This window comes from Salvelinus sp. IW2-2015, linkage group LG22 (genome assembly GCF_002910315.2).
Source record: "Salvelinus sp. IW2-2015 linkage group LG22, ASM291031v2, whole genome shotgun sequence".
Taxonomy (NCBI): Eukaryota; Metazoa; Chordata; class Actinopteri; order Salmoniformes; family Salmonidae; genus Salvelinus; species Salvelinus sp. IW2-2015.
In genome coordinates this window covers 25,778,212-25,804,491 of record NC_036862.1, presented here as the reverse complement: position 1 = coordinate 25,804,491, position 26,280 = coordinate 25,778,212, and the positions used below count along the sequence as shown (strand labels likewise).

The window sequence follows — 26,280 nt, the reverse complement described above, 5'->3', positions numbered from 1 at the left end:
AGATAGACATATCTTATCTCTATCTAACCATCTGATCTGCTTGAACTTCAGCTGCTGTATGCCTGCTATGTTTAAGCTTTTACAGATGTTTTATTTTAATACAGCAGTCGTTCCCGAAATCAACAGTAGCTGTTGGAGAACGTGTGACTATCCTCCTTGTCTGCTCAGCAGCAGTAGCCTAAACCTGCACACAAATCTACTAGAAATAAAGTGCATGAACTCAGAAAGTGTCCGTCTAGATCTTTCCTGTGTTAGCATCATATCACAGCTTTGTAGTTTGATTTTAAATTGATATTTTGAATATGTCAAAATGTTGAATAATGGTATGCCGATTCGAATAGACCTTTAGTTTATGTTCGACCTATTTTGAATCAAAAGGTAAGAGGTCCACGGACTACTGCGCATAGCGCACTATTTTACAGTAAATCCTTGTGATTCCGATTGGGCGGATTAATTCATGTGTGTATGGAGGCAGTGGCTTTGTCACTCATTCTTTGAACAGTGTGCTGGCGCTGGTCTTCTGCCGTTACTACATCGATAATAAACTAGAAATACTACCAATTTGCCATACAAAAAATAAATAGCTAGCAATATGGGAATGTATTCTTTTTGAAAATATCAAGAACAACCACATACTACAGGGACCACATTCTTAAGCCATTTGCCTGGTCTAATCAAGGAGTTGCAATGATCCACGCGAAGGATATCATTTTAGCCTTCCTTCTCGTGGGCTCTACAGGTAAGATGGCTAAGCTAATGTTACTGTTTTTCCTAATGGCTGCTATTCAGGCCAGGTATTTGATAAAATACTCGAATCAGGAAAAAGGTGGACTGTGCGTCCATGACAATCCCCATCCATTGAAGGACTGTGTACAGTACATGTCCCTCCTTCGGCAGTAGCAGGTGGATGGATGAAGGAAGATTGTACAATACAACGTTTTTGAATGAGATGGTATTTTAATGTGAATTGGCTGGTTAGCTGCTGCCACGCAGTTAGGGATGTTGTAAACATATTCTGCCATGGTGTACACGATTAAACATTTTCTTAGTTAAGAATGCATGACTTTATTTGATATATAGCAAGTTGTTTTATCATATTCTTAGGACAAGTATAATTTTCACAACTGTTAGCTAACTAGCAACACATCAGCATTGCCCCTTCCAGCAAGGCATTTCAATTCTGCTCAGACAATTTGGCATGCACGTGTGATAGGTTGAAGTTAATCTCATTACATTAGGGTTTATCTTTTGTCGTCATATCACCAGTAATTGCATTGATATAGAATACAGTATGGATGTGTCTATTGGATGGATAGCGTTTAAGACACTCCTTACGTGCGTACATCAATGCATATGTTGCTACTCAGTAACTCTCCTCCTGGTCATCTCCCAAACATCATCATGACTCCGGTCCTCGAGCCTAGTATCCGTCCGTAGGCGGGAGAGCGACTGCACGCAAACTGACATTTTGCCATCACTGAAGGATTGTGTGAAATTGAGATTAAGCTACTGTCACAAGTGTGGCTACTTTCACTCGCTTACATTTTGTCAGCATCCATTTAACCTATGGTCCAGGTCCACACCTGTGTGGTCCAGCCCTGTCAGCAGTTTTTACAACAATTTCAAAGATTTCACTGAGTTACAGTTCATATAAGGAAATCAGTCAATTGAAAATAAGTAATTGGGCCGTAATATATCGATTTCACATGACTTGGAATACAGATATGCATCTGTTGGTCACAAATACCTTAAGGTAGGGGCGTGGATCAGAAAACCAGTCAGTATTGGGTGTGACAACCATTTGCCTCATGCAGCCAGACACATCTACTTCGCATAGAGTTGATCAGGCTGTTACTTGTGGCCTGTGGAATGTTGTCCCACTCCTCTTCAATGGCTGTGCGAAGTTGCTGGATATTGGCGGGAACTGGAACACACTGTCCTACACCTCAATCAAAAGCATCCTGAACAGGCTCAATTGGTGACATGTCTGGTGAGTATGCAGGCCATGGAAGAACTGGGACATTTTCATCTTCCAGTAATTGTGTACAGATCCTTGCGACATGGGTGGGGCATTGCATTATCATGCTGAAACATTAGGAGATGGTGGCAGATGAATGGTACAACAATGGGCCTCAGGATTTCGTCACGGTATCTCTGTGCATTTAAATTGCCATCAATAAAATGCAATTGTGTTCGTTGTCCGTAGCTTATGCCCGCCTATACCATAATCCTACCGTCACCATGGGGCAAACAGCGCGCCCACACAACGCCATCTGCAGATGAGCTTCCCAGAGACGGTTTCTGACAGTTTGTACAGAAATTCTTCGGTTGTGCAAAGCCACAGTTTCATCAGCTGTCTGGGTGGCTGGCCTCAGACGATCCCGCAGGTGAAGAAGCCGGATGTGAAATGATGTTGGAAGCGGCTTATGGTAGAGAAATGAACATTCAATTAATAGGAAACAGCTCTAGTGGACATTGCACGCTACCTCAACTTGAGACATCTGTGACATTGTGTTGTGTGACAAAATAGCACATTTTAGAGTGGCCATCTATTGTGCCCAGCTCAAGGTGCATCTGTGTAATGATCATGCTGTTTAATCAGCTTCTTGATATGCCACACCTATCAGGTGGATGGATTATCTTGGCAAAGGAGAAATGCTCACTAACAGGGATGCAAGCATTTGAGAGAAATAATATTTTTGTGCGAATGGAACATTTCTGGGATCTTTTATTTCAGCTCATGAAACATGGTACCAACACTTTACATGTTGCGTTTTATGTTTTTGTTCAGTATAGATTGTGAAGAAAAAAAATGGACTTCAATGGGTTGATATCACTCATGATGGTCAAGCAGAGATAACTCTTTCGATGTTACTGAGCTATGAATCCAGCAAGGCTTCTCATTCTCAACAAAGCAAAGCCCCTAAGATTACGATTAAGATCACTTTATTGGTCAATTGCACACAAGGTCCAACAGAGATTTGACTTCAGCTTTTAACACACCCCCTCCGAAAGACACACATACACTACTGTTCAAAAGTTTGGGGTCACTTAGAAATGTCCTTGTATTTGAAAGAAAAGCATATTTATTGTCCATTAAAATAACATCAAATTGATCAGAAATACAGTGTAGACATTGTTAAGTTTGTAAATGACTATTGTAGCTGGAAATGGCAGATTTTTTTTAATGGAATATCTACATAGGCGTACAGAGGCCCATTATCAGCAACCATCACTCCTGTGTTCCAATGGCACGTTGTGTTAGCTAATCCAAGTTTATCATTTAAAAGGCTAATTGATCATTAGAAAACCCATGTTTGAAAACTGTTCTGATTAAAGAAGCAATAAAACTGGCCTTCTTTAGACTAGTTGAGTATCTGGAGCATCAGCATTTGTGGGTTCGATTACAGGCTCAAAATGGCCAGAAACAAAGAACTTTCTTCTGAAACTTGGTAGTCTATTTTTGCCTCACAAGTCCTCAACTGGCAGCTTCATTAAATAGTACCCACAAAACACCAGTCTCAACGTCATCAGAGAAGAGGAGACTCAGGGATGCTGGTCTTCTTTCAGTGGGGTGAAAATCTGTCCAAGTTAGTATACAGACACCCTTGCATATTTTTATAGCCTACCCAATCTATTGGTGGTGCATAGGTGCAGGAATCCAAGTATTTCCCTACTTGATTATAAAACATGGCCACTATTGTCTTGTGTTATAATAAAACATAGGCCTATGCATCGACAAGGCTTCTTATCTTGGGAATCTGTGATTGCATCTCTCTTTGTGTCTCACTTTGGCTATAAAATCATGTTTATGATGGTCATATATGTAGCTAGAAGTGTGATAAATGCTTCGTTAACATACTAGATCGTTACTGAAGGTTTTAGTGGTGATGCTCACTCAACTGATAGTCTACACGCTGTGTGTGACTCATCTCTGTGATGTCACCTCCTGATATGGTGACGAGTTACGGTCCTCAAGCTTTAGCTGGGATGGAGGCTGAGCCTGCTAATAATACTGCATTCCTCCCAGGAGCAGAACACTGTGTTACTCCCCTGAGATTCTATAGTAGTGCGAGAAGGAGATGCTAATTGGAAATAGACCTTTGCTTATCATGTCAACAAGCAATGCTGTTGTTCCTCTCAACATATCAGCCATTTGAATATACATTTTGGCTAGAATATCCTCAAATGCTGTTAACTTTACTGTATCTTAAAAAAGTAGGCCTTTTGACGCTTTTCCACATCTGTCGATGGTTTTATATCAACCTAATCTCATAGTTTCACGTCGGAATTTGCTTTAATTGGATTTTTGAACCATGAATTATGCGTGGTTACAGGGTTAATTCCGTGTGGTTACAGGTAGGGATGAACGATATATCGGTGAACATATTGGAAATGGCCAATATTAGCTAAAAATGCCAACATCGGTATCGGCCGATGTCTAGTTTAATGCCCCGATGTGCAAAACCGATGTCAAAGCTGACGTAATTACGCCACGTAAAATTTTGCGCTATATGTGCAACACAGCATTCCTAAACTATCCCACAATGTCTGCTGTGTGGATCGAGCATTCAACAAGTTGAGCAGTCATTTGAAAGAGTAAGAACATTTCAGTGAGACAACTCAAAGGCGAAATCCGTTAAAGCCAAGATAATGGAATTCATTGCCCTTGACAATCAACCGTTCGCTGTCGTGGGTGATGTTGGCTTTCGCCGACTGGTTGAGCACCGGTATACACTACCAAGTAAGCTGTTTTTCAGATGCTGCCCTACCGGAGTTACACAGTAATAGCGTCACTGCTATTAGCTTCACGACATACATACTATGGTACGCCATTTGTGTCTGCGTGTCAAAAAAGATACAGTAGCACTGTCAAAGCTGTACAAAAAAGTCTGCAAACAAGCAAACACCGGCCACGAACGATGTGTTTACAATACCGCATTGGTAATAAAGCATAATTTGTTTGGCCGCAACTTCTGGGGTAGCTAGTTTTAGCTTGGTATCTAGCAAGCACCAATACAACCAGCCTGAAAACAATGACCAGTAGAACCTGCAATCATTTTCATTATTCTTAGCAATGATTTAGGAATCTTTGTGAGTAAGTACTCACAAAGTACTCACTTCAGTTCATGAAAATAAGTAGCTAGTCAGCAACTTAACCCTGTTGCCCAAAGCTAACGTTATAAGCAGCCAGCTGGCTTCATCTGGCTAGTGAGGCTCGACCGCACCGGGTTATGTGTTGTGAAGCTAGCCACAATAAGGATTAGGCACACTAGTGGAATTTGCAGTTTGCCTTCAAAATAAAAGTATGTCATTGACAGTGATGCAAATGAATACAAATTGTAGAATGATGCCATACTTTTATTTTGAAGGCTAACCACAAAGTCCACTATTGTGGCTAATCAAATAAGAACTGTCTTATAAATTAGGGTTATTTTAGATGATGACAACTAGCTAACTATAGCTAGCTAGCTAACTATAGCTACTGAAACAGATGTTGTGTTATTTGACACGTCAAATAGTGTTACGGTGTTTGGGTCTGCGTGCATGCATGCAACTGAGGTGTGGATCTTGTGAGGCTGGCCAAATAATCCACAAGGAAATCCTGTTTGAGATTGAAACGACTGAACAAATGAACAACGAAACGACACAGCAAGTAAGTGAAATAAATAGGTTTTGATTATATTTTACTGGTAATCGGGACATACGTAAATGCCAACAAAATAACTTTTTGGTGTGTGTGTGTAACCTTTATTTAACTTGGCAAGTCAGTTAAGAACAAATTCTTATTTACAATTGACAGCCCGGACGACGCTGGGCCAATTGTGCGCCGCACTATGGGACTCCCAATCACGGCCGGATGTGATACAGCCAGGATTCGAACCAGGGACTGTAGTGACGCATCTTGTACTGAGATGCAGTGCCTTAGACCGCTGCGTCCATGTGTGTGATAACTATTTAACTGTACTGGAATGCTTAAAAGGCTGCTAAAATTGTAATTATCGGTATCGGGTTTTTTTTGGCAAGGAAAATATCGGATATCGGTATCGGCCACAATTGTAATATCGGTGCATCACTAGTTACAGGGTTAATTCCATGTGGTTGCAGGGTTAAAACAGAAACAACTCAAAAGGTTATGTTTAGGTATTAATTCCAAGTGGTTATTAAGGTTAGGGCTATGGTTTGGGAAAGGTTTAAAACAAAATAATTGTTTCCATTAAGTATCATCAAGTACTTTCCCTGCTTGCTAGTGATAGTGGCCATCGGGTTCTTGGTCACCTCCGTGACCAAGGCCATTCTCCCCCGATTGCTCAGTTTGGCTGGGAAGAGCTATAGGAAGAGTCTTGGGGGTTCCAAACTTCTTCCATTTAAGAATGATGGAGGCCACTATGTTATTGGGGACCTTCAATGCTGCAGACATTTTTTGGTACCCTTCCCCAGATCTGTGCCTCGACACAATCCTGTCTCAGAGCTCTATGGACAATTTCTTCGACCTCATGGCTTGGTTTTTGCTCTGGCATGCACTGTAACCTGTTGGACCTTATGTAGACAGGTGTGTGCCTTTCCAAATCATGTCCAATCAATTGAATTTACCACAGGTGGACTCCAATCAAGTTACAGAAACATCTCAAGGATGATCAATGGAAACAGTATGCACCTGAGCTCAATTTCGGGCCTCATAACAAAGGGTCTGAATACTTACGTAAAAACTTGTTTTTGCTTTGTCATTGTGGGGTATTGTGTGTAGATTGATGAGGAAAAATGTTTATTTAATCCGTTTTAGAACAAGGCTGTAACGTAACAAAATGTGGAACAAGTCAAGGGGTCTGAACACTTTCCGATTGCACTGTAAGATGGAGAAAGGTTGGAAATGACATGTCAGAGAGAGTCAATACGTAACCTAGCGTCTGATTCATAATGATTTTGGAGTAACATCTCCATTTCGAGGTTTGTGTTTAGATATATCAGCGGTATGGAGGTTGATAATTACAGTCCTGAACTTGGTGATGCTGGTTAGCCTTTTCTCTATGAATGGTAACTTTGACATCCAAGAAGTAATATCTCAAAGTAGAATATTGGCAGAGGCAGACACAGACGTAGGCTATGCCTCATCTATCCATGGACCGTTTTAGTTCTTGCTGTGACTGTCTGCACAGTCTTATGAGTGGTGATTATGACAACAACAACACTACAGCCAATCACGTAGGCCTAGGTCTATGTTTGTATTTCTGCTGGATCCTGTCATATGATGGTGATGACCCCAGCCAATCATGTGAGTTGAGGTTTTTCTCCAATCTCAGTTGCCAGGGAATCATAGGATAATCTTCATTCAGATCATAGCTGACCACTTACCAGCAGTATCTACTAAAGCTGTGTTTATTTGTAAACACACTGAAATCAGGACGCAATGGCCAGTGCTCTTTCTTCATATTGAACAGCATGGACATACCTGCAGTGAGCTTTCACCCAGGGCTCCTCCATTACAACCTTCTCTGAGAAGAATAAGCTTATGTACAGAACGTTATAACACACTTACTAGCCTACACTTAGTTGCTGGACTGCTATCTTTAGTTCAGCTGGTGTTTGAATAGCATGTGTTTCTTAAGCTGTTTATGGCTGGGCTCCCTCTCAGACAAGCTGGTTGGCAGCTTGGAGCACTTAGCATGTACAGTGAAACTTCTCTTTCAATATGGCTTTTAAGTAACGTTTATTAATCCTATTTTATGGCTGTATTATCAATACACCTTAACAACTGTATATTTGATGTGTTGTGGACTAAGTTGTTGGATCAAGCCAAAATTCATGTCTGCATTTTATCCTTAAAGCCCAGTTGGCATCTGCCTTTACTTATCCTCAACCCTGTATAGGCAGCTGTGAGTGTGTGGGTTTGTGAGTGTGTGGGTTTGTGCGTGCATGCGTCCGTGCGTCCGTGCAACTGAGGTGTGGATCTTGTGAGGCTGGCCAAATAATCCACAAGGAAATATTTCCCAGTACAAAATGATGATGATCTCAGATTGACGACCAGACCCAACTGGGATCATGGGGTGTTTGAATTCCTCTTGGATGGAGGAGCTACAGCAATGGATGGATATGGATGGAGGGTCTAGGAGGAATGTATGGATGAAGGATTCATTAAAACCAAAGTATGCATTGTTGGATATTCTGGATATCCAGCAGAGCAGAGCCTCTCTCAGAGGGGTAGGAGAGGACTGCTGCAGCCTTCCTCAGCCTCCCCTTTGATGGTAAGTGGAGCAGACAGATCCAGGCCTCTGAGAGATGCTTGGCCCTAGGGGACTAAAAACATGACTTTACACATGCACACTAACTCAGTGTTCTGACTAACTCAGTGTTCTGACTACATACAAAACAACACTCACAGTGACTAGGGCAGTGATGGTCATGGAATTTTGGATGACAGTTATTGGTCAGTCAAATGATCGCGGTCACCGTTATAACCGTTAGAATAGCAAAGATGCACATTTTCTCCTCTCCTTCGCTCCTGACTGCATGTGCTGCTGCTGCAGGGAGAGGGGTGTTGCCTAGCAACAAAGTTTCATCACGTTGTTAAGATTCCATGTTACCGCAGAAACAGACTCAACCGCACGAATGCCATCCCATCTTTAGTCAGCTGTTTGTTCCACAAAACAATATATATATATATATAATAGAGGTCGACCGATTATTCGGAATGGTCAATTAATTAGGGCCGATTTCAAGTTTTCATAACAATCGGTAATCGGCATTTTTGGACACCAATCATGGCCGATTACATTGCCCTCCACGAGGAGACTGCATGGCAGGCTGACTACCTGTTATGCGAGTGCAGCAAGGAGCCAAGGTAAGGCGCTAGCTAGCATTAAACGTATCTTATAAAAAACAATCAATCTTAACATAATCACTAGTTAACTACACATGGTTGATGATATTACTAGTTTATCTAGCTTGTTCCTGCATTGCCATATTAACGATGCGGTGCCTGTTTATTTATCATTGAATCACAGCCTAATTCGCCAAACGGGTGATTTAACAAGCGCATTCGCCGAAAAAAGCACTGTCGTTGCACAAATGTGTACCTAACCATAAACATCAACGCCTGCATATTTAGTTAATATTGCTGCTAACATGAATTTATTTTAACTAGGGAAATTGTGTCACTTCTCTTGCGTTCTGTGCAACAGGGCAGGGTATATGCAGCCGTTTGGGCCGCCTGGATCGTTGCGAACTGTGTGAAGACTTTCTTACCTAACAAAGACAGCTAACTTTGCCAAACGGGGGATGATTTAACAAAAGCGCAATCGCAATCGTTGCACGAATGTACCGACCATAAACATCAATGCCTTTCTTAAAATCAATACACAGAAGTAATTTTTTAAACCTGCATATTTAGTTAAAAGAAATTCATGTTAGCAGGCAATATTAAACTAGGGAAATGTTGTCACTTCTCTTGCGTTCATTGCACTCAGAGCCAGGGTGTAACGGGCTGTTGAAGGAGAGGACCAAGGTGCAGCGTGGTACGTGTTCATATTATTTATTGAACACATGAAATAACAAAAATAACAAAGGAACGACCGAAACAGTCCTGGCTGGTGCAGACACAAAACAGAAAACAACTACCCACAACACACAGGTGGAAAAAGGCTACCTAAGTATGGTTCTCAATCAGAGACAACGATAGACAGCTGCCTCTGATTGAGAACCACACCGGGCCAAACACATAGAACTAGACAACATAGAACAAAACATAGAATGCCCACCCCAACTCACGCCCTGACCAAACCAAAATAGAGACATAAAAAAGAACTAAGGTCAGGGCGTGACACAGGTATATGCAACAGTTTGGGCCGCCTGGCTCGTTGCGAACTAATTTGCCAGAATTTTACGTAATTATGCATAACATGAAGGTTGGTGCAATGTAAAGGAATATTTACACTTATGGATGCCCACCCGTTAGATAAAATACAGAACGGTCCGTATTTCACTGAAAGAATAAACGTTTGTTTTCGAAAATGATAGTTTCCGGATTTGACCATATTAATGACCTACGGCTCGTATTTCTATGTGTTATTATATTATAATTAAAGTCTATGATTTGATAGAGCAGTCTGACCTGGAGCGGTGGTAGGCAGCAGCAGGCTAGAAAGCATTCATTCAAACAGCACTTTACTGCGTTTGCAGCAGCTCTTAGCAATGCTTGCTTCACAGCACTATTTATGACTTCAAGCCTATTCAACTCCCGAGATGTAGGATGGCAATACTAAAGTACCTATTAGAACATCCAATAGTCAAAGGTAAATGAAATACAAATGGTATAGAGAGAAATAGTTCTATAATAACTACAACCTAAAACTTCTACCTGGGAATATTGAAGACTCATGTTAAAAGGAACCACCAGCTTTCATATGTTCTCATATGAAACTTAAACATTAGCTTTTTTACATGGCACATATTGCACTTTACTTTCTTCTCCAACACTTTGTTTTTTGCCATTATTTAAACCAAAATTGAACATGATTCAATATTTATTTGAGACTATAGATTTTATTGATGTATTATATTAAGTAAAAATAAAAGTGTTCATTGTTCATTCAGTATTGTTGTAATTGTCATTATTACAAATATATATATATATATACCGATTATGATTTTTCAACGCCGATACCAATACCGAATATTGGAGGACCAAATCGGCTTTATTTGGTCCTCCAATATTCGTTATTGGTATCGGCGTTGAAAAATCATAATCGGTCGACCTCTAGTATATAATGGTTATGGTGGTTATTTTATTTTCATGATGGTTTTCATCCAAAGTCCTCAGTTACACGTTTATATGGTAATTGTGCCAGTCCTAACAGTGACCCTCTCAGTAGTGATGGGGGAAAAATGGATTCTGTTACATATTGGGATATTATTTTTGACGATATATCGTATCGTTTTGACAATACCACATTATAATGTTTGTGCTAATTGGCTGTACCTGCACCAAAACAGTATTTTTCCATCACAGCTTGTTCTCCATCTTCTTTAACTTGTCTGCGCTACGGATCCCTTTTACGGGATCATTTTCCTAAACAACCGCTGAATTGCAGGGCGCAAAATATTACAAAACATATTTATAATCATGCAATCACAAGTGAAATATACCAAAACACAGCTTAGCTTGTTGTTAATCCACTTATCGTGTCAGATTTTGAAAATATGCTTTACAGAGAAAGAAATCCAAGCTTTTGTGAGTGTATCAATCAATGCTAGAACAGCTAGCCCCAAGTTAGCATGGTCACGAAAAGTCAGAAAAACAATAAAATTAATCGCTTACCTTTGATAATCTTCGGATGTTTGCACTCACGAGACTCCCAGTTACACAATAAATGTTCTTTTTGTTCGATAAATATTACTTTTATAACAAAAAAACGCCATTTGGTTTGTGCGTTATGTTCAGAAAACTACAGCCTCGTTCCGGTCCTGAAAGGCAGAAGAAAATTCCCAAACGTATCAGATTCAAAAATATTACTAAAAATATTTATAATCATGCAATCACAAGTGAAATATACCAAAACACAGGTTAGCTTGTTGTTAATCCACCTATCGTGTCAGATTTTGAAAATATGCTTTGCAACGAAAGCAATCTAAGCTTTTGTGAGTGTATCAATCAATGCTAGAACAGTTAGCCTTATATTAGCTTGGTTAGCTTGGTCACGAAAGTCAGAAAAGCAATAGAATTAATCGTTTACCTTTGATAACTTTCCGATGTTTGCACTCACGAGACTCCTAGTTACACAATAAATGTTCTTTTTGTTTGATAAATATTACTTTTATAACAAAAAAACGCCATTTGGGTTGCGCGTTATGTTCAGAAAACTAAAGCCTCGTTCCGTTCGACGAAAATTCCAAAAAGTATCCGTAATGGTCATAGAAACATGTCAAATGTTTTTTATAATCAATCCTCAGGTTGTTTTTAAACATAATCGATAATATTTCAACCGGACCGTAACCTATTCAATAAAAGAGAAAAAGAAAATGGAGAGCTACCCTCTCGCGCGCAGGAACTAATCAGAGGACACCTGACTACTTTTGAAAAATCGCGCTCATTTTTCAAAATAAAAGCCTGAAACTATGTCTAAAGCCTGGTCACAGCCTGAGGAAGCCATTGGAAAAGGAATCTGGTTGATACCCCTTTAAATGGAAGAAAAACGGGCCAGGAAACACAGATTTAAAAAAAWATATATTTTCTCAGGTTTTCGCCTGCAGAATCAGTTTTGTTATACTCACAGACAATATTTTGACAGTTTTGGAAACTTTGGAGTGTTTTCTATCCTAATCTGTAAATCATATGCATATTCTACGATTTGGACCTGAGAAATAGTCCGTTTACCTTGGGAATGTTATTTATAAAAATAAAATAAAAATCTGACCCCTGGCGTCAAGAGGTTAAGTAGGGAGCCAATTTGTTTTCAGCACTTTTATTTCCATGATTGACCAAAACTCGTTTTCTCATGGGTCTCTCTTGTCCTTCTGCAACAGATACAGTGCATTCGGAAAGTATTCAGACCCTTTGACTTTTTTCACGTTTTGTTAACGTTACAGCCTTATTCTAAAATTGATTAAATCAAAAAATCCTCATCAATCACACAATACCCCATAATGATAAAGAGAAAACAGGTTTTATATATTTTTGCAAATTTATTAAAAATACAACAACACAGAAATACCTTATTTACATAAGTATTCAGACCCTTTGTTATGAGTCTTGAAATTGAGCTCAGGTGCATCCTTTTTCCATTCATCATATTTGAGATGTGAATGTGAATTCAATTGATTGGACATGATTTGGAAAGGCACACACCTGTTTATATAAGGTCCAACAGTTGATAGTTCACGTCAGAGCAAAAACCAAGCCATGAGGTCGAAGGAATTGTCCAAAGAGCTCCGAGACGGGATTAAGGAAAAAGTAAAGAGGTCTGAATACTTTCCGAATGCACTGTATATGATGAGCAATATGTTTGGAACATTGCATCTCAATAAAATCACAGTAGGTATCGTGATAATATCATATTGTGAGGTCCCTGGCAATTCCCAGCTCTACCTCTCAGACACTATCAGAGGGATGACTTCCGACCCCAAGGGTTGCTGTGTGCTACACAGTGTCTGCTGCTTTTGTCACTGATTAGAAAAAGAATTTATGCCCCTGTCATTTTCATTAATAATATTATATAGCAAGGGCTAGTTTTCCATTGATCAGCAGCTATTATAAATACAGTTTCTTGTTGTACAATTTTCTACCTTTCTCCATAGTTGTCTTGTTTCACTGTTTGCCCTTCAGGCTGAAGGGAACATAACGTATATAAAAGCTGTCTGACTTGGTCGATGTTTTGTCAAAGCAGCAGCTGGCTGCCGATATAGTCTAGTTGGAGCACAGATTGGGTTTTAGCGCTTCAGATAATACAATTAAACATAAACGTATAATGGTATTCGCCATTTCACAAATAATGGTTACCTTGGTATTGGCAGATCATTTGGTATTGGCAGATCATTTGGTATTGGCAGATCATTTGGTATTGGCAGATCATTTGGTATTGGCAGATCATTTGGTATTGGCAGATCATTTGGTATTGGCAGATCATTTGGTATTGGCAGATCATTTGGTATTGGCAGATCATTTGGTATTGGCAGATCATTTGGTATTGGCAGATCATTTGGTATTGGCAGATCATTTGGTATTGGCAGATCATTTGGTATTGGCAGATCATTTGGTATTGGCAGATCATTTGGTATTGGCAGATCATTTGGTATTAGATCAGGATTTCTAATCAGACTTGGCAATGGGGTGAAAACAACCTGTCTTTTCAGAATAGCCACTTTCTTATTACCTGTTTGAGCTGTTGATTAGACGGTATTCTTATCCGCTGTCAACATAACTCAGTGACGGTGGCAGTCAGATTAGTCATGTTCTTGAGCTTTGGGTTAGGGTCCACCACCAGCTCTTTCCTTTTGCGGCTTGTTTTGTTGAGAGCATCCCATCAGTCCATATTACATCATCTTATGATGATGGTTGTTATAGAGGAGCAATTAGAGGAGTATGGGGCTGTTGCAGTGACCGGGTGGCGGTGACAGTGACAGTGTTACCGGCACACCAGCAGTCATGAGCGCAGTAAAATTCCACGTGACCATTGAGTCATGGTCATCTCCTTTTATGCACTCTGGACATGCTTTGGTAGTACCAAACTTGCTAACTACCATCAGGTCCTAATGGCCTGCTACTCAGGGCTCTATTGTCCCTCTAACCACTCTGACATCAATGCAAATTAAATGGAAAATCACATCAAACACTTCTCATCAAAACAGTAGGCCTATCAAACTCACCTCACTGTGATGATCAATTTGAAGAAAGAAGTTCAACAGCAGGTTTAAATGTTGTGGATGTATTTTCTAAGACTAACACAACGAAATGGACAGCGCTTTATATTAGAGCATACATATTAGAGCTTATGCATATGCATAGGCTTATGAGCCCAAGCCCCCCAAAATGTACCTGAATTAAAATTAGGATTGTGGCCTTTTACAATACATAGCCTACCGCATATTGCGGATGGCAGAAAAACATGAAACAAAACTGATTTAAGAGGTATTTGGTACATAATTGGTCTAGCCTGTGTGGACTGTATTATTATGTACACTGGATGGACTGGATACCTTATGCTACACTCCAACATTTCTATCCATGAGTCTGGGAGAGAACGTATAGCCGTGAGTCTGGGAGAGAATGCATAGCCCTGAGTCTGGGAGAGAACGTATAGCCGTGAGTCTGGGAGAGAACGTATAGCCCTGAGTCTGGGAGAGAACGTATAGCCGTGAGTCTGGGGAAGAGAACGTAATAGCCGTGAGTCTGGGAGAGAACGTATAGCGTGATCTGGAGAGCAGATATAGCCATGAAGTCGGGAGACGACAGTATAGCGTGAGTCTGGGAGAGAACTAGTATGCCGTGATCTGGGAGAGAACGTATAGCGTGAGTCTGGGAGAGAACGCCATAGCCTGAGTCTGGGAAGAGAAAGTATAGCCGTGAGTCCTGGAGAAACGTATGCTGAGTCTGGAGACAGTATAGCCGTGAGTCTGGGAGAGAACGTATAGCGTGAGTCGGAGAGAACGTAGAGTCCGAGAGTAGCCGTGAGTCGGGAGAGAACGTCATAGCCTGAGTCGATAGAACGTATAGCCGTGGAGTCTGGGAGAGAACGTATAAAGCCGTGAGTCTGGGAGAGAACGTATTAGCCGTGAGTCTGGAAGAGAACGTATAGCCTGTGAGTTGGGAGAGAACGTATAGCCTGAGTCTGGAGAGAACGGTATATGCTGTGAGTCTGGAGAGAACGTATAGCCGTGAGTCTGGGAGAGAACGTATAGCCCTGAGTCTGGGAGAGAACGTATAGCGTGAGTCTGGAGAGAACGTATAGCCGTGAAGTCATGGGAGAGAACGTATAGCCTGAGTCTGGGGAGAGAACCGTATACCCTGGAGTCTGGGAGAGAACGTATAGCCGTGAGTCTGGGAGAGAACGTTATAGCCGCTGAGTCTGGGAGAGAAGTATAGCGCCTGAGTCTGGGAGAGAACGTATAGCCTGAGTCTGGAGAGACTATAGCCGTGAGCTGGGAGAGAACGTATAGCTGGTGAGTGCCTGAGGAGAGAAACGTACTAGCGTGAGCTGGAGAACGTATAGCCCTGAGTCTGGGAGAGAACGTATAGCCGTGAGTCTGGGAGAGAACGTATAGCCGTGAGTCTGGGAGAGAACCGTATTGCCCTGGGTAGTCTGGAAGAGAACGTAATAGCCCTAGGCGATGCTCTGTTGGTTCAAATTTGTATTTGATTTGAATAGCAAGTAATAAGGGATTTTTAAATATTTAATAATGAATTGGGTGAACATTACCTTTAGCTATACAGAATATCTCAACACCGTGCATCTCCATCTCTCTCTCTCCTTTATTCCTTTCTCGAGCTGTGACAGACGGTCTCGTCAACAATTTATGAAATGTGTTTCATTGAGAAACATGTTTACTATCAATGTCCAAACAGATTTCCTTGGTTTCGCTGAAATTAAGCACCGGGTAAGGCTGCCGCAGGAAAAAAAGAGAAACTCTGGAATTTGTTTTTTTGAGAGGCCATGGCATACGAGTTTTGGGTGGAATAGTTCACCTGTCGGACAGTGAGAGCATGCGTCTCTCTTAAACAGGAATATCCCCTGTCGGCAGTGGAGAGCATGCTCCTCAAACAGGAGAATATCCCTGTCGGCAGTGAGAGCATGCTCCTCAAACAGGAAACCCTCCTGTCGGCAAGTGAGAGCATGCTCCTCAAACAGGATACCTCAACTGTGGGGGGGCATGAGAGCAGGCTGCCAAACAGGACACTATTCACCTGTCGGTGCAGTGAGAGCATGCTCCTCAAACAGGAATATCCCCTGTCGGGCAGTGAGAGCATGCTCCTCAAACAGGAATATCCCCTGTCGGGCAGTGAGAGCATGCTCCTCAAACAGGAATATCCCCTGTCGGGCAGTGAGAGCAGTATTGAACCCGATCGAACATCTCTGGAGAGACCTGAAAATAGCTGTGCAGCAACGCTCCCCATCCAACCTGATAGAGCTTGAGAGGATCTGCAGAGAAAACGGCTTGTATGCATGGAGGCCTGGAGATGCTAAACATGTTTATGTTAATTAACAGTCAGTTACCGTGAGACCGGCAATCTTTTGCGTGACAATAACCGTCTGACAAAATGTAATGACCACCACAGCCCTAGTCATGCTTAAGGACCCTATGTTCCAGTGTGGAGCTGGATTCACTCTCCACTGCATGTCTTAATCCTGGGGGCAACATGAATCATCTGAACCTGACCAGCTCAACTCAACCTCCCCTGAGTGACTGACCGCCTCAGAGGCAGGCCAGCTGAATGATGAGAAGCACAACAGTTAGACCATGATGATGAGGGGTAGCCTGCTGTCCATTCATGCTGGAAGGGTAAGGCTCTGGCTGTCGGGAGTCCAGTGACATCTCAAATAAGAATTTGTTCTTAACTGACTTGCCAAGTAAAATAAAGGTTAAATAAATAAATAAAAATCTCAAAGATTAAAGACATGCTCCAGTACTTTGGCGACTAAGAAAGTATTTTTGAAACCTCCCACTATAGGCTGGAGTTGTCAATGTGTAGTTCATACATTCATAATCTATGAGTAGAATTACTGTTTTACCTCAATTAGACACGAAATCCCTAGTTTGAAAGCGACTGTTTTCTTGAAACTGTGCCGCACCATTTTCCCTAGATTTCCCCCCACGTGGGCCAGCCCCCTAGCAATTTGAGTTCTAGCAAATAAGATTCTACCCCTCGCATTTGAGTGACAGCTAGTAAGAGGCCTGCTCAGCGTTATCCAATGAGGTTGCAGGGCGGGCCCAACGACTCAGTGGACACAGCAGAAAGGAGGGCCAGAGAGCAATGGCGTGGTGCACATATCTGCACATATGTAACATAGTACTTTTGATGACCACTTTTGGCTCGTGAGGAATACTTTCAGAACTACTGGCTAAAAAGTATACAAAAGTACCAGATAATCTCTTTAAGCCTACAACAAAACAGTTCATTTTCCATTTGTTTTTTGGGGGGTCATCCATGCTGGAAAGCTTGTCCACTGGGAGATTTTTTTATTTAACTAGGCAAGCCAGTTAAGAACACATTCTTATTTACAATGATGGCCTACACTGGCCAAACCCAGACAACACCCTATGGGACTCCCAATCACAGCTGGTTGTGATACAGCCTGGATTTGAACCAGGGTGTCAGTAGTGACACCTCCACCTTGAGATGCAGTGCCTTAGACTGCTGCGTCACTCGGGAGCCCAGCAGAGAGGAAGTCCAGTCCAAATCTCAAAGTTTTTCAATAAGAACTTCAGCGACAGTCTCTCAGTTTCTCTCTGAGCTGACATAATAATGACTGTGTGTCTCATCTGAGCTAAAATAATCCAGTGGGCTAATCTCCAGGTTGATGATGAGCGTTATGCGTCATTTATGTGGTGCTAGGTAGGGCTGGGAATTGCCAGGGACCTAACGATACTTAGGTGCCGATATGATAGTATTGCGATTCTCACGATTCTATAAGTATTGCGATCAAAGTTCCCTCTAATTTCTTTCGGCACTGAGCAGATTTCCAGTCTACTGATGTTGTGAAAATTCTGTGCAACTTCCAGTGTGCATTTACTGTGAACACTGAGGCTGTACCCACTTTAAGTTACAGTTTTGACAGTGGCCAAGTAGGCTACAGTAGCTATTTGATCATAATGTAGGCCTACCAGAGTGGCCTACCATCAAAAATGATGGAGAATATGCATCCCATAACCTTTTAACATGGAAATAGCTGTTCTATTATTCAACCTACAGTAGCAGCAATTGTGTGGTGCTCAATGTAGGCCTATATTCCATGAGACTTAAAAAAAAAACATGCAGGTCTTGATATTAATCTGTTTATCCCACGTGTCCTTCAGACAAGGAGGTGACAGAAAATGTTGTGTTTGATACAAGAAACCAGTTTACAAAATAAAGTGCATTATTATTCCCATACCATTATTACAGAGAATCAGACAATTTATTCTACTCTGTACCTATTGGCTACTTAGATTATTCAAGCCTGTCTCAAAATACAACACTTCCGCTTTAAGACAGAAAAAAGCTTTTTAACTGACTTGCTTTTCAAAGATGTCTAGAAATATACACGCTTTGTGCTCTAGTAGGAAGCAATCCCTCCCCTATTGCTGACTACAAATGATCTATAGCTGGGATAATAACTCACTAACTAGCAAAGGATATGAAGAAACATTTGCACGTGGCTACATGCAGCTCTTGCTTTGATCTCAAAACATCTCAAAACAACAAACATCTACTCAAGATCACAGCTGTAAACACAGTCCAGTTCAAAGTAAATGGCACAGATCCACATATGGCAATGGTCTATTTGCATATAGGCCTACTAGGGTTGCCCATTTTGGGGAATATTCAGAGGTGGAAACTTTCCGTGGGAATTAACGGGAATATATGGGAATTAACTGGAATATATGGGAATTAACAGGAATATATTGGAAATAACGGAAATATATGTAAATTAATATTAATTCTATTGAAATGTATATGTTTTTTGCATTGGATATATTTACCATATCATATGGAGACAGAAACATACACATTTTACCTTATCATAAGTAGACATAATTGCAAATGATTAAATTCTTCCAATAGAAATAAAAAAAACTATTTAGTTACAAATTGAACTTTAATTAAATGAGTTGACTCTTCACATGGGATGATTTCACTGAACAACAAAAGAAAAGGAATATTGAATGATCCCCAATGATCCATCGCATCTCCCAAAAAATGTTTTCAACATGAAAACTAAAATGAAACTAAAGAAACTGAAGCTTTGGTTGTCTTCCTCTCAGGCTTCCATGTCTTCTCCCTGGACCTCCTCAATGTTCACCTCTTGAACATCAGACTCTGAGGCCGCATCTTCACTGGCCCTTTCCAACCTTGTTGAGGATAGCTCGTTTTCAGACTCAAAAAGCCTCACATTTGCACTGATGGCCACCAATTTTTCAACCCTTGTATTGGTCAGCCTATTGCATGCTTTGGTGTGTGTGTTCCCAAACAAGGACCAGTTGCGCTCTGAGGCGGCTGGCGTTGGTGGGATTTGGAGGATGATGGAGGCAATAGGGGAAAGAGCCTCCACCAGGTGACTGATGAGATATGTTGGCACAACTGCCATATTGCATCTCCATCCCAAAGCCCTTACTTGGAAGTGTACTTCGCCAGACTGCCAAGAACCTTGCCCTCATGCAAGCCAAAGTGGCGAGACATGGTAGTAATGACACCATAGGCCTTGTTGATCTCTGCACCAGACAGGATGCTCTTGCCAGCATACTTGGGGTCCAACATGTACGCTGCGGCGTGTATGGGCTTCAGGCAGAAGTCTTCATACTTTTTCATGTATTTCAGAACTGCAGTTTCCTCTGCTTGGAGCAAAAATGAAGTGGGCAGGTCAATACGGATTTCTTCTCTTACATCTGCAAACAGAGTCTGAACATCAGACAGGATGGCATTGTCTCCCTCAATCCGTGCAATGGCTACTGCTATAGGTTTCAGGAGTTTTAGGCTGCTTACCACTCTCACCCAAAATACATAATCCAGGAGGATCCTCTTGATGGGGCTGTCCATATCGGCAGACTGTGATATGGCCATTTCTTGGAGAGACTATTACCCCTCCAGGAGACTGTCAAACATGATGACAACGCCATTCTTCTCACTTTGCTTGGTGAGGTAGTATGCTGCTATAACTTGATGACCCTTCACATACCTAACCATTTCCTTGGCTCTCTTTTAGAGTGTATCCATTGTTTTTAGTGCCATGATGTACTTGAGGAGCAGATTCAATGCATGAGCAGCACAGCCAATGGGTGTGATGTGAGGGTAGGACTCCTCCACTTTAGACCAAGCAGCCTTCATGTTCGCAGCATTGTCTGTCACCAGTGTAAATACCTTCTGTGGTCCAAGGTCATTGATGACTGCCTTCAGCTCATCTTGTAACGGCTTTCGTTGGTGGAAGGAGAGGAAGACCAAAATGCAGCGTGGTACGTATCCATAATATAATTTAATCGAGAATGAATACAAAAGAACAAGAGAATAAATGAAAACCGAAACAGTACCGTATGGTACTAACACAGGAAACAGGAAACAATCACCCACAAAACACAATGAAAAACAGGCTACCTAAATATGGCTCCCAATCAGAGACAACGACTGACACCTGCCTCTGATTGAGAACCATACTAGGCCAAACACATAGAAATATACCATACAGAACAAAACATAGAAAAACAACATAGAATGCCCACCCCAACTCACGCCCTGACCAAACTAAAATAAAGACATAAAAAAGGAACTAAGGTCAGAACGTGACACATCTGCAATGTAGAGACCGGTGTGTCTGTTGTCCCTTGTGTCTCTGCTCTTGTAGAATACTAGTTGAGGGGTGGCGATGATGTAGTTAATTATTCCTTGTCCACGAACATTCGACCACCCATCAGAGATGATTGCAATACAGTCTGCGTTCTCTATGATTTGCTTGACCTTCACTTGAACTCTGAACTCTGCATCCAGCAAATTAGTAGATAAATCATGTCTGGTTGGAGGGGTGTATGCTGGGCGAAGAACATTCAGAAATCTCTTCCAATACACATTGCCCGTGAGCATCAGAGGTGAACCAGTTGCATACACAGCTCGAGCAAGACATTCATCGGCATTTCTCTGACTACGTTCCTCCATTGAGTCAAAAGAACTTCTGATTCCAGGAGGACAATGAGCTGTTGCTATCAATAAGGTGTTATTTTCACCTCGAATAGAAGTAGAGTGACTTTTTTCAGAGGTTGCTTGTTGTGAGCGCTGAGGGAACTTTATGCACTTGGCCAGATGATACTGCATCTTTGTTGCATTCTTCACATCTGATTTGGCACAGTATTTGCAAATGTACACAGCTTTTCCTTCTACATTAGCTGCAGTGAAATATGTCTCCACACATCAGATAGTGCCCGTGGCATTTTCCTGTAAAGATGAGAAAAAAACAAGTAAAAAAGACCCAAATACAATTCCATGTACAGATAAATAGTTAAGCAGTTAGATTAAACAAGTCATTTGTAAGATACATGTTTTAAAATGAAACATGTATGGAAACAGGTGAATTAACACTCCTCAGTTAGCAGCCTGAAGCAAGCTAAAACCTACATGGTAGCAAAAGCTAACTAGCAGAATTTGTTAACAAGTAAACACACTTTGCTGTAGGCTACTATTTACTAGTTAACAAAAAATAATTTATGTCATATAAAATATATTCACCCCACCCAGTATTGTATTCAAAACTTACCAGCATGTAGTCCTTGGCTCAGACAGTGTAGTAGTGTGGGCTCGATAGCATCTCATTAGTGTGCGAGATCTTGAGAATCAGCTGTGCATGTGATGGAACAGTGCACTGTGCATGCAGAGGGTTGGAATTCCATTGAATTGGGGATAGTTTAACCAAAATATGCCACAAGACCTACAATTGCCTTATGTGTATCCCACAAAAAAGGTTCACTGTTATAAGATAACTTTTTTGATGAATTTAAGCAAAATTCCCCACATTCCCGGGCTTAACTTCCCATAGAAAATTTCCAGAAATTTCCAGGAAAGTTTCTGACTCTTTGCAACCCTAAGGCCTTCTGCAGCTCTGATTGGTTATGCAGCACTGGTCTGTGTAGAGTACGGGCTGAGTCGTGCACAAAAGAATCCTACTCCGATGTGTATCCTACTACAAAATCTATGTGTTGTTTTGTTGTTTTGTTTCGGTACAGTGATTGCTCCACTAAAAGTTTTGCGATTATGCTGCGGTACTTAGAGGTAATTTGTGGTTTAGTACGGTACCCTGCGTCACCACTTCATTGCTCCAGACCAGCGCAAGGGGGAGTTAAAGCACTGATTATGCTTTTGGGTCCTACTGTGTCTCTAACTGACAATGAATGGGCGACATAAACCTATATAGAAACTGATAATTGTGCACGACTTCAGTATTACTTACTAAAACTGTTGTTACACTAAGATTTGTATTATTTTATTTTGTTAGGAAGGAGGGGGGGTGGACCCCCACCCCGCCACACTAGGTAGCACAGAGCAACACTTTAAGGGGCATTGCACTAATAATGGAGCTGACTAGGGAAACGTTCCCGCTGCTCTAGCAGGTAGCTGGACAATAGACTTGCCTAGATGAAGGGTAGGGGGAGAATTCTATTGTCAAATGTATTTCTAAGTTAAGTATTATTATTATTATTATGTATCACATCCAACTGTGATTTGGAGTCCCATAGGGCGGCACACAATTGGCCCAGCTTTTCTCTCGCTCTAAAAACAGAAAAAAATGTTTTGGCCTTTATTCAGATTACAATCGCTCACATTCATAAAAAATAAAAAAAACGAAATAACCTCAAACATCATTTTGGGCTATATGATATCATATAGCCCGGTACCTACATAAAGCTGAGTGACTCACTCATTCATGGCTTTAGATCAAAATAAACATCACATGCCCACGTATGATACAGGGATTCTTTAGCTAAATAGCCCAGTACTGTGTAGCCTACTCCCGACCGTCACGTTGTACAGCGCCATATTTTACGTTCCATCCTAACGGAAACCCAGAGTTTTTCATTTTTCTTGGAATAGAAACACCATAATATTAATCAAATTAATCCCAAACTCTAAAAGTAATTGGAAAGGTAGATACAAATTATTTGTGACATTGTGGTTACAATAAGAATGTAAACAAGATGCTGTGTTTTTATTTACAGTAGTGATGGACAGCTGGTGGCATTTTGAAAACAGGTTTTCAAACATTTGTAGCCCAATTATCAGGACAATACTCTTTATAGCCTGGCTACTGTAGGTGTGAACATCCCCCTACCTGCAATGTATTCGATGCTTAAGTACTCTGAAGTCTAACTCAAAACAGAGGTACAGTATTTCTTCATTAACATCTTTATGCTTTCGTTAATAAAATAACTAGAAAATAGACATTCAAAATGCAGATGGTTATTTAAACTACATTTTAGTTGCACTTCCACCCTGCCCAGCTGCCTGTACACAGGAAACATGGAACATAGGGATTGTTCCCCCTCAGGCAGTTACACAGCAACATCCTACCCATCATCCCAGAGCTAAGATTAAACCTTTAGTCATCCTTTGTCAATGTATATTTCCTGTATATATGTACTGTAAACTAGCCATGCTAAACATGTTCAGGGTTTTGCACAAGGCTTATGCTAAACCCTGAACATGTTTAGCATGACTAGTACAAAATTAGAAAACCAGTGAAGCTGAAAGCGCATATTAACTAATGGAAAATAACAGTGTATGTGGGCGATGTTGGGCCCTAATTAGAGCTGCTGGGGCCTGGGAAGGCCACAGACAGGACACTATCTCCAGAGGAGCAACAGTGTAGAGACTCTGCCCATCATTAAACATTCAAACACAATTATCCTGGCACACTAGTCACTCCAGCTGAATCCTAAATGAGTGTAAAGCTTAGTAAGAAATTGCATTAACATTAAGCCTGGTGTCTTGAAGAGACTTGGCAACTAATAATCCTGAATATCTTAGCAGGTCAACTCCTGATTTGACTCAATAATAACAGTGAAATTAATGATTAGGCCCCAAAAAATAAATGGCACAGTAATTTATTCACAGTTGAATTATTCACACGTTTCAGTAAAACATTCTTCAGCATTTGGTCAAACGTCATCATGACATAACACAGGGCCACCGTAGACCTTCAGGGTCCACTTTGCCCTTTTTCCTTTCTAAAACACAAACATGGCTGTTGTGTTCCCAATGAATAATGAATGACTAATGTAATGGTTATGGTCCTTCTCTCACCAACACCTCCTTTTGCCTCTGTGCTTGACCACTTTGCAATGCTCAGGAGAAATACTGATGTCACACCAAAGCTGTAAGAAAGCCATTGTTGTTACAAACTTATTTTTCTACTGTATTATTGACTGTATGTTTGTTTTACTCCATGTGTAACTCTGTGTTGTTGTATGTGTCGAACTGCTTTGCTTTATCTTGGCCAGGTCGCAATTGTAAATGAGAACTTGTTCTCAACTTGCTTACCTGGTTAAATAAAGGTTAAATTTAAAAAAAGACACTGCCTGTTCATTTCTCATGCAAGCCAACTGTGTGTATCAGCATTTAATGCTCTTATGAGAGTTGTGTAAAGCTAGGTGCCAGAGAATAACAAGGTCCCTAAAATAAATGGAACGTTACCTTGCGGCTGTACGTTGTGGCATTTCATATTTTTGCTACGTCTGACCTTGCACACTCCATTAACAACATATGACATTGTTGAGGAGAAAGAATGGCTTTGAATAAATGAAACGAACAAATGGAAAAGTTACTTTTTTCCATCCGCCTGAAAAGTGGATGTCCATGTGGAGGCTTTGTAGGGCTGATGAAGTGTTCATATTTCTGCTCACCCATGTTTGGATGACTCAACCTTTCATTTGGCAGCTGAACCTCATGAATTATGAAGTGATGCTGGAAGCTCATGGCAGCTAAATGAAAGGAGAGAGGGAGATGTGGGAGAGAGACATAAGGAGAGGGGATGCTCTTGTCTCAGAGAAGGATAAGAAAGTGGTAAGCCCTACACTGGTAAACCAGCTAGCATGGAGTAGATAGATGGAAATCTTCTCCAATCCAATCTTCTTAGACCTCTGATATCTGAACCAACCAGAGGCTATTCTAAACTAGCATATTATGTTGTATATGCTTACAGTACTGTGGTTCGTGTGATACAGTACACAGCATTTATTTGACAGGAAAAGCATAGCATCTTTTAATGCCTTTTTAACTCTGAGAAATACTTGCTTAAACTCTGGAGTAGACTTCTTCTACTTAACGTGGGTTCTGGGTTTTCGCTGTGTAGATGACAAACGCCTGCAGCATTCAAATCGCCGTGCAAGAAGTGGAATGTGATCTCTCATCTGAGGATTACAGGGCCAATACATGCTGTATCATTGTCTTATCGCAAAAGGCCAAACATCTAACTTAACCTTTACTTTCATGTGTATATTTATTGATTGAGTACAACTCAAGTGTGACTGCCCTGAGAGGTGTTTTTAATATGCAAGTCTAGAGTAGAGCATCAAAGCATCTTCTCTATTAGTTATTCATGTTAATAACACATCACACTATTTGGTTCCATGCAGGCTTGAATGAAATCCAAACTAGATTAAAAAAGCTTTATCATGATCACCAAACTGATGTAATATTCTCTATGAGGACTAGGTTCCATAGACTTGAACAGCAGCAGCCCAGTGGCTGAGATGTCTGAGAGGTTTTTAGTGAGACTGCTTGAGGGGCATTAAAGTCTGTTTTTTCTGCCTGATTATAGGATGATTCCATGTTTTTCATAATTCTAGTTCCCTATTTAGACAAAATAAATTCTTTGTTCAGCTGGCATGCCTCATCACCCCTCTTTTCCCCTCTCTCTTTCCATATCTCTCTCCCTCTTCCTTCTCTCTCTCTTTCTCTCTCTCTCTCTCTCACTCCCCCCTGAAGAGTCTGTCCTCAGTGTGACTCATTGCCCTGCTCTACCTGGAAGCCCTCTTGCTCTCCCCTCGCTCTCCTCTCGCTCTCCTCTCACTCTTCTCTCCTCTCTTCTCGCTCTCCTCTCCTCTTGCGCTCTTCTC

At 41.1% G+C, this 26,280-nt stretch overlaps 1 protein-coding gene across 1 annotated transcript in view; it reads left to right on the top strand.

Moving 5' to 3' along the window:
* The first annotated feature begins 481 nt into the window (after window positions 1–481).
* Window positions 482–26,280, top strand: part of LOC111949413 (neural cell adhesion molecule 1) — a 125,576-nt gene continuing 99,777 nt past the window's right edge. Inside the window, exon 1 of the mRNA XM_070434158.1 lies at window positions 482–739. Coding sequence (XP_070290259.1) covers window positions 688–739 — 52 coding nt within the window. The 5' untranslated portion in view covers window positions 482–687. The remainder of the gene's footprint in view (window positions 740–26,280) is intronic.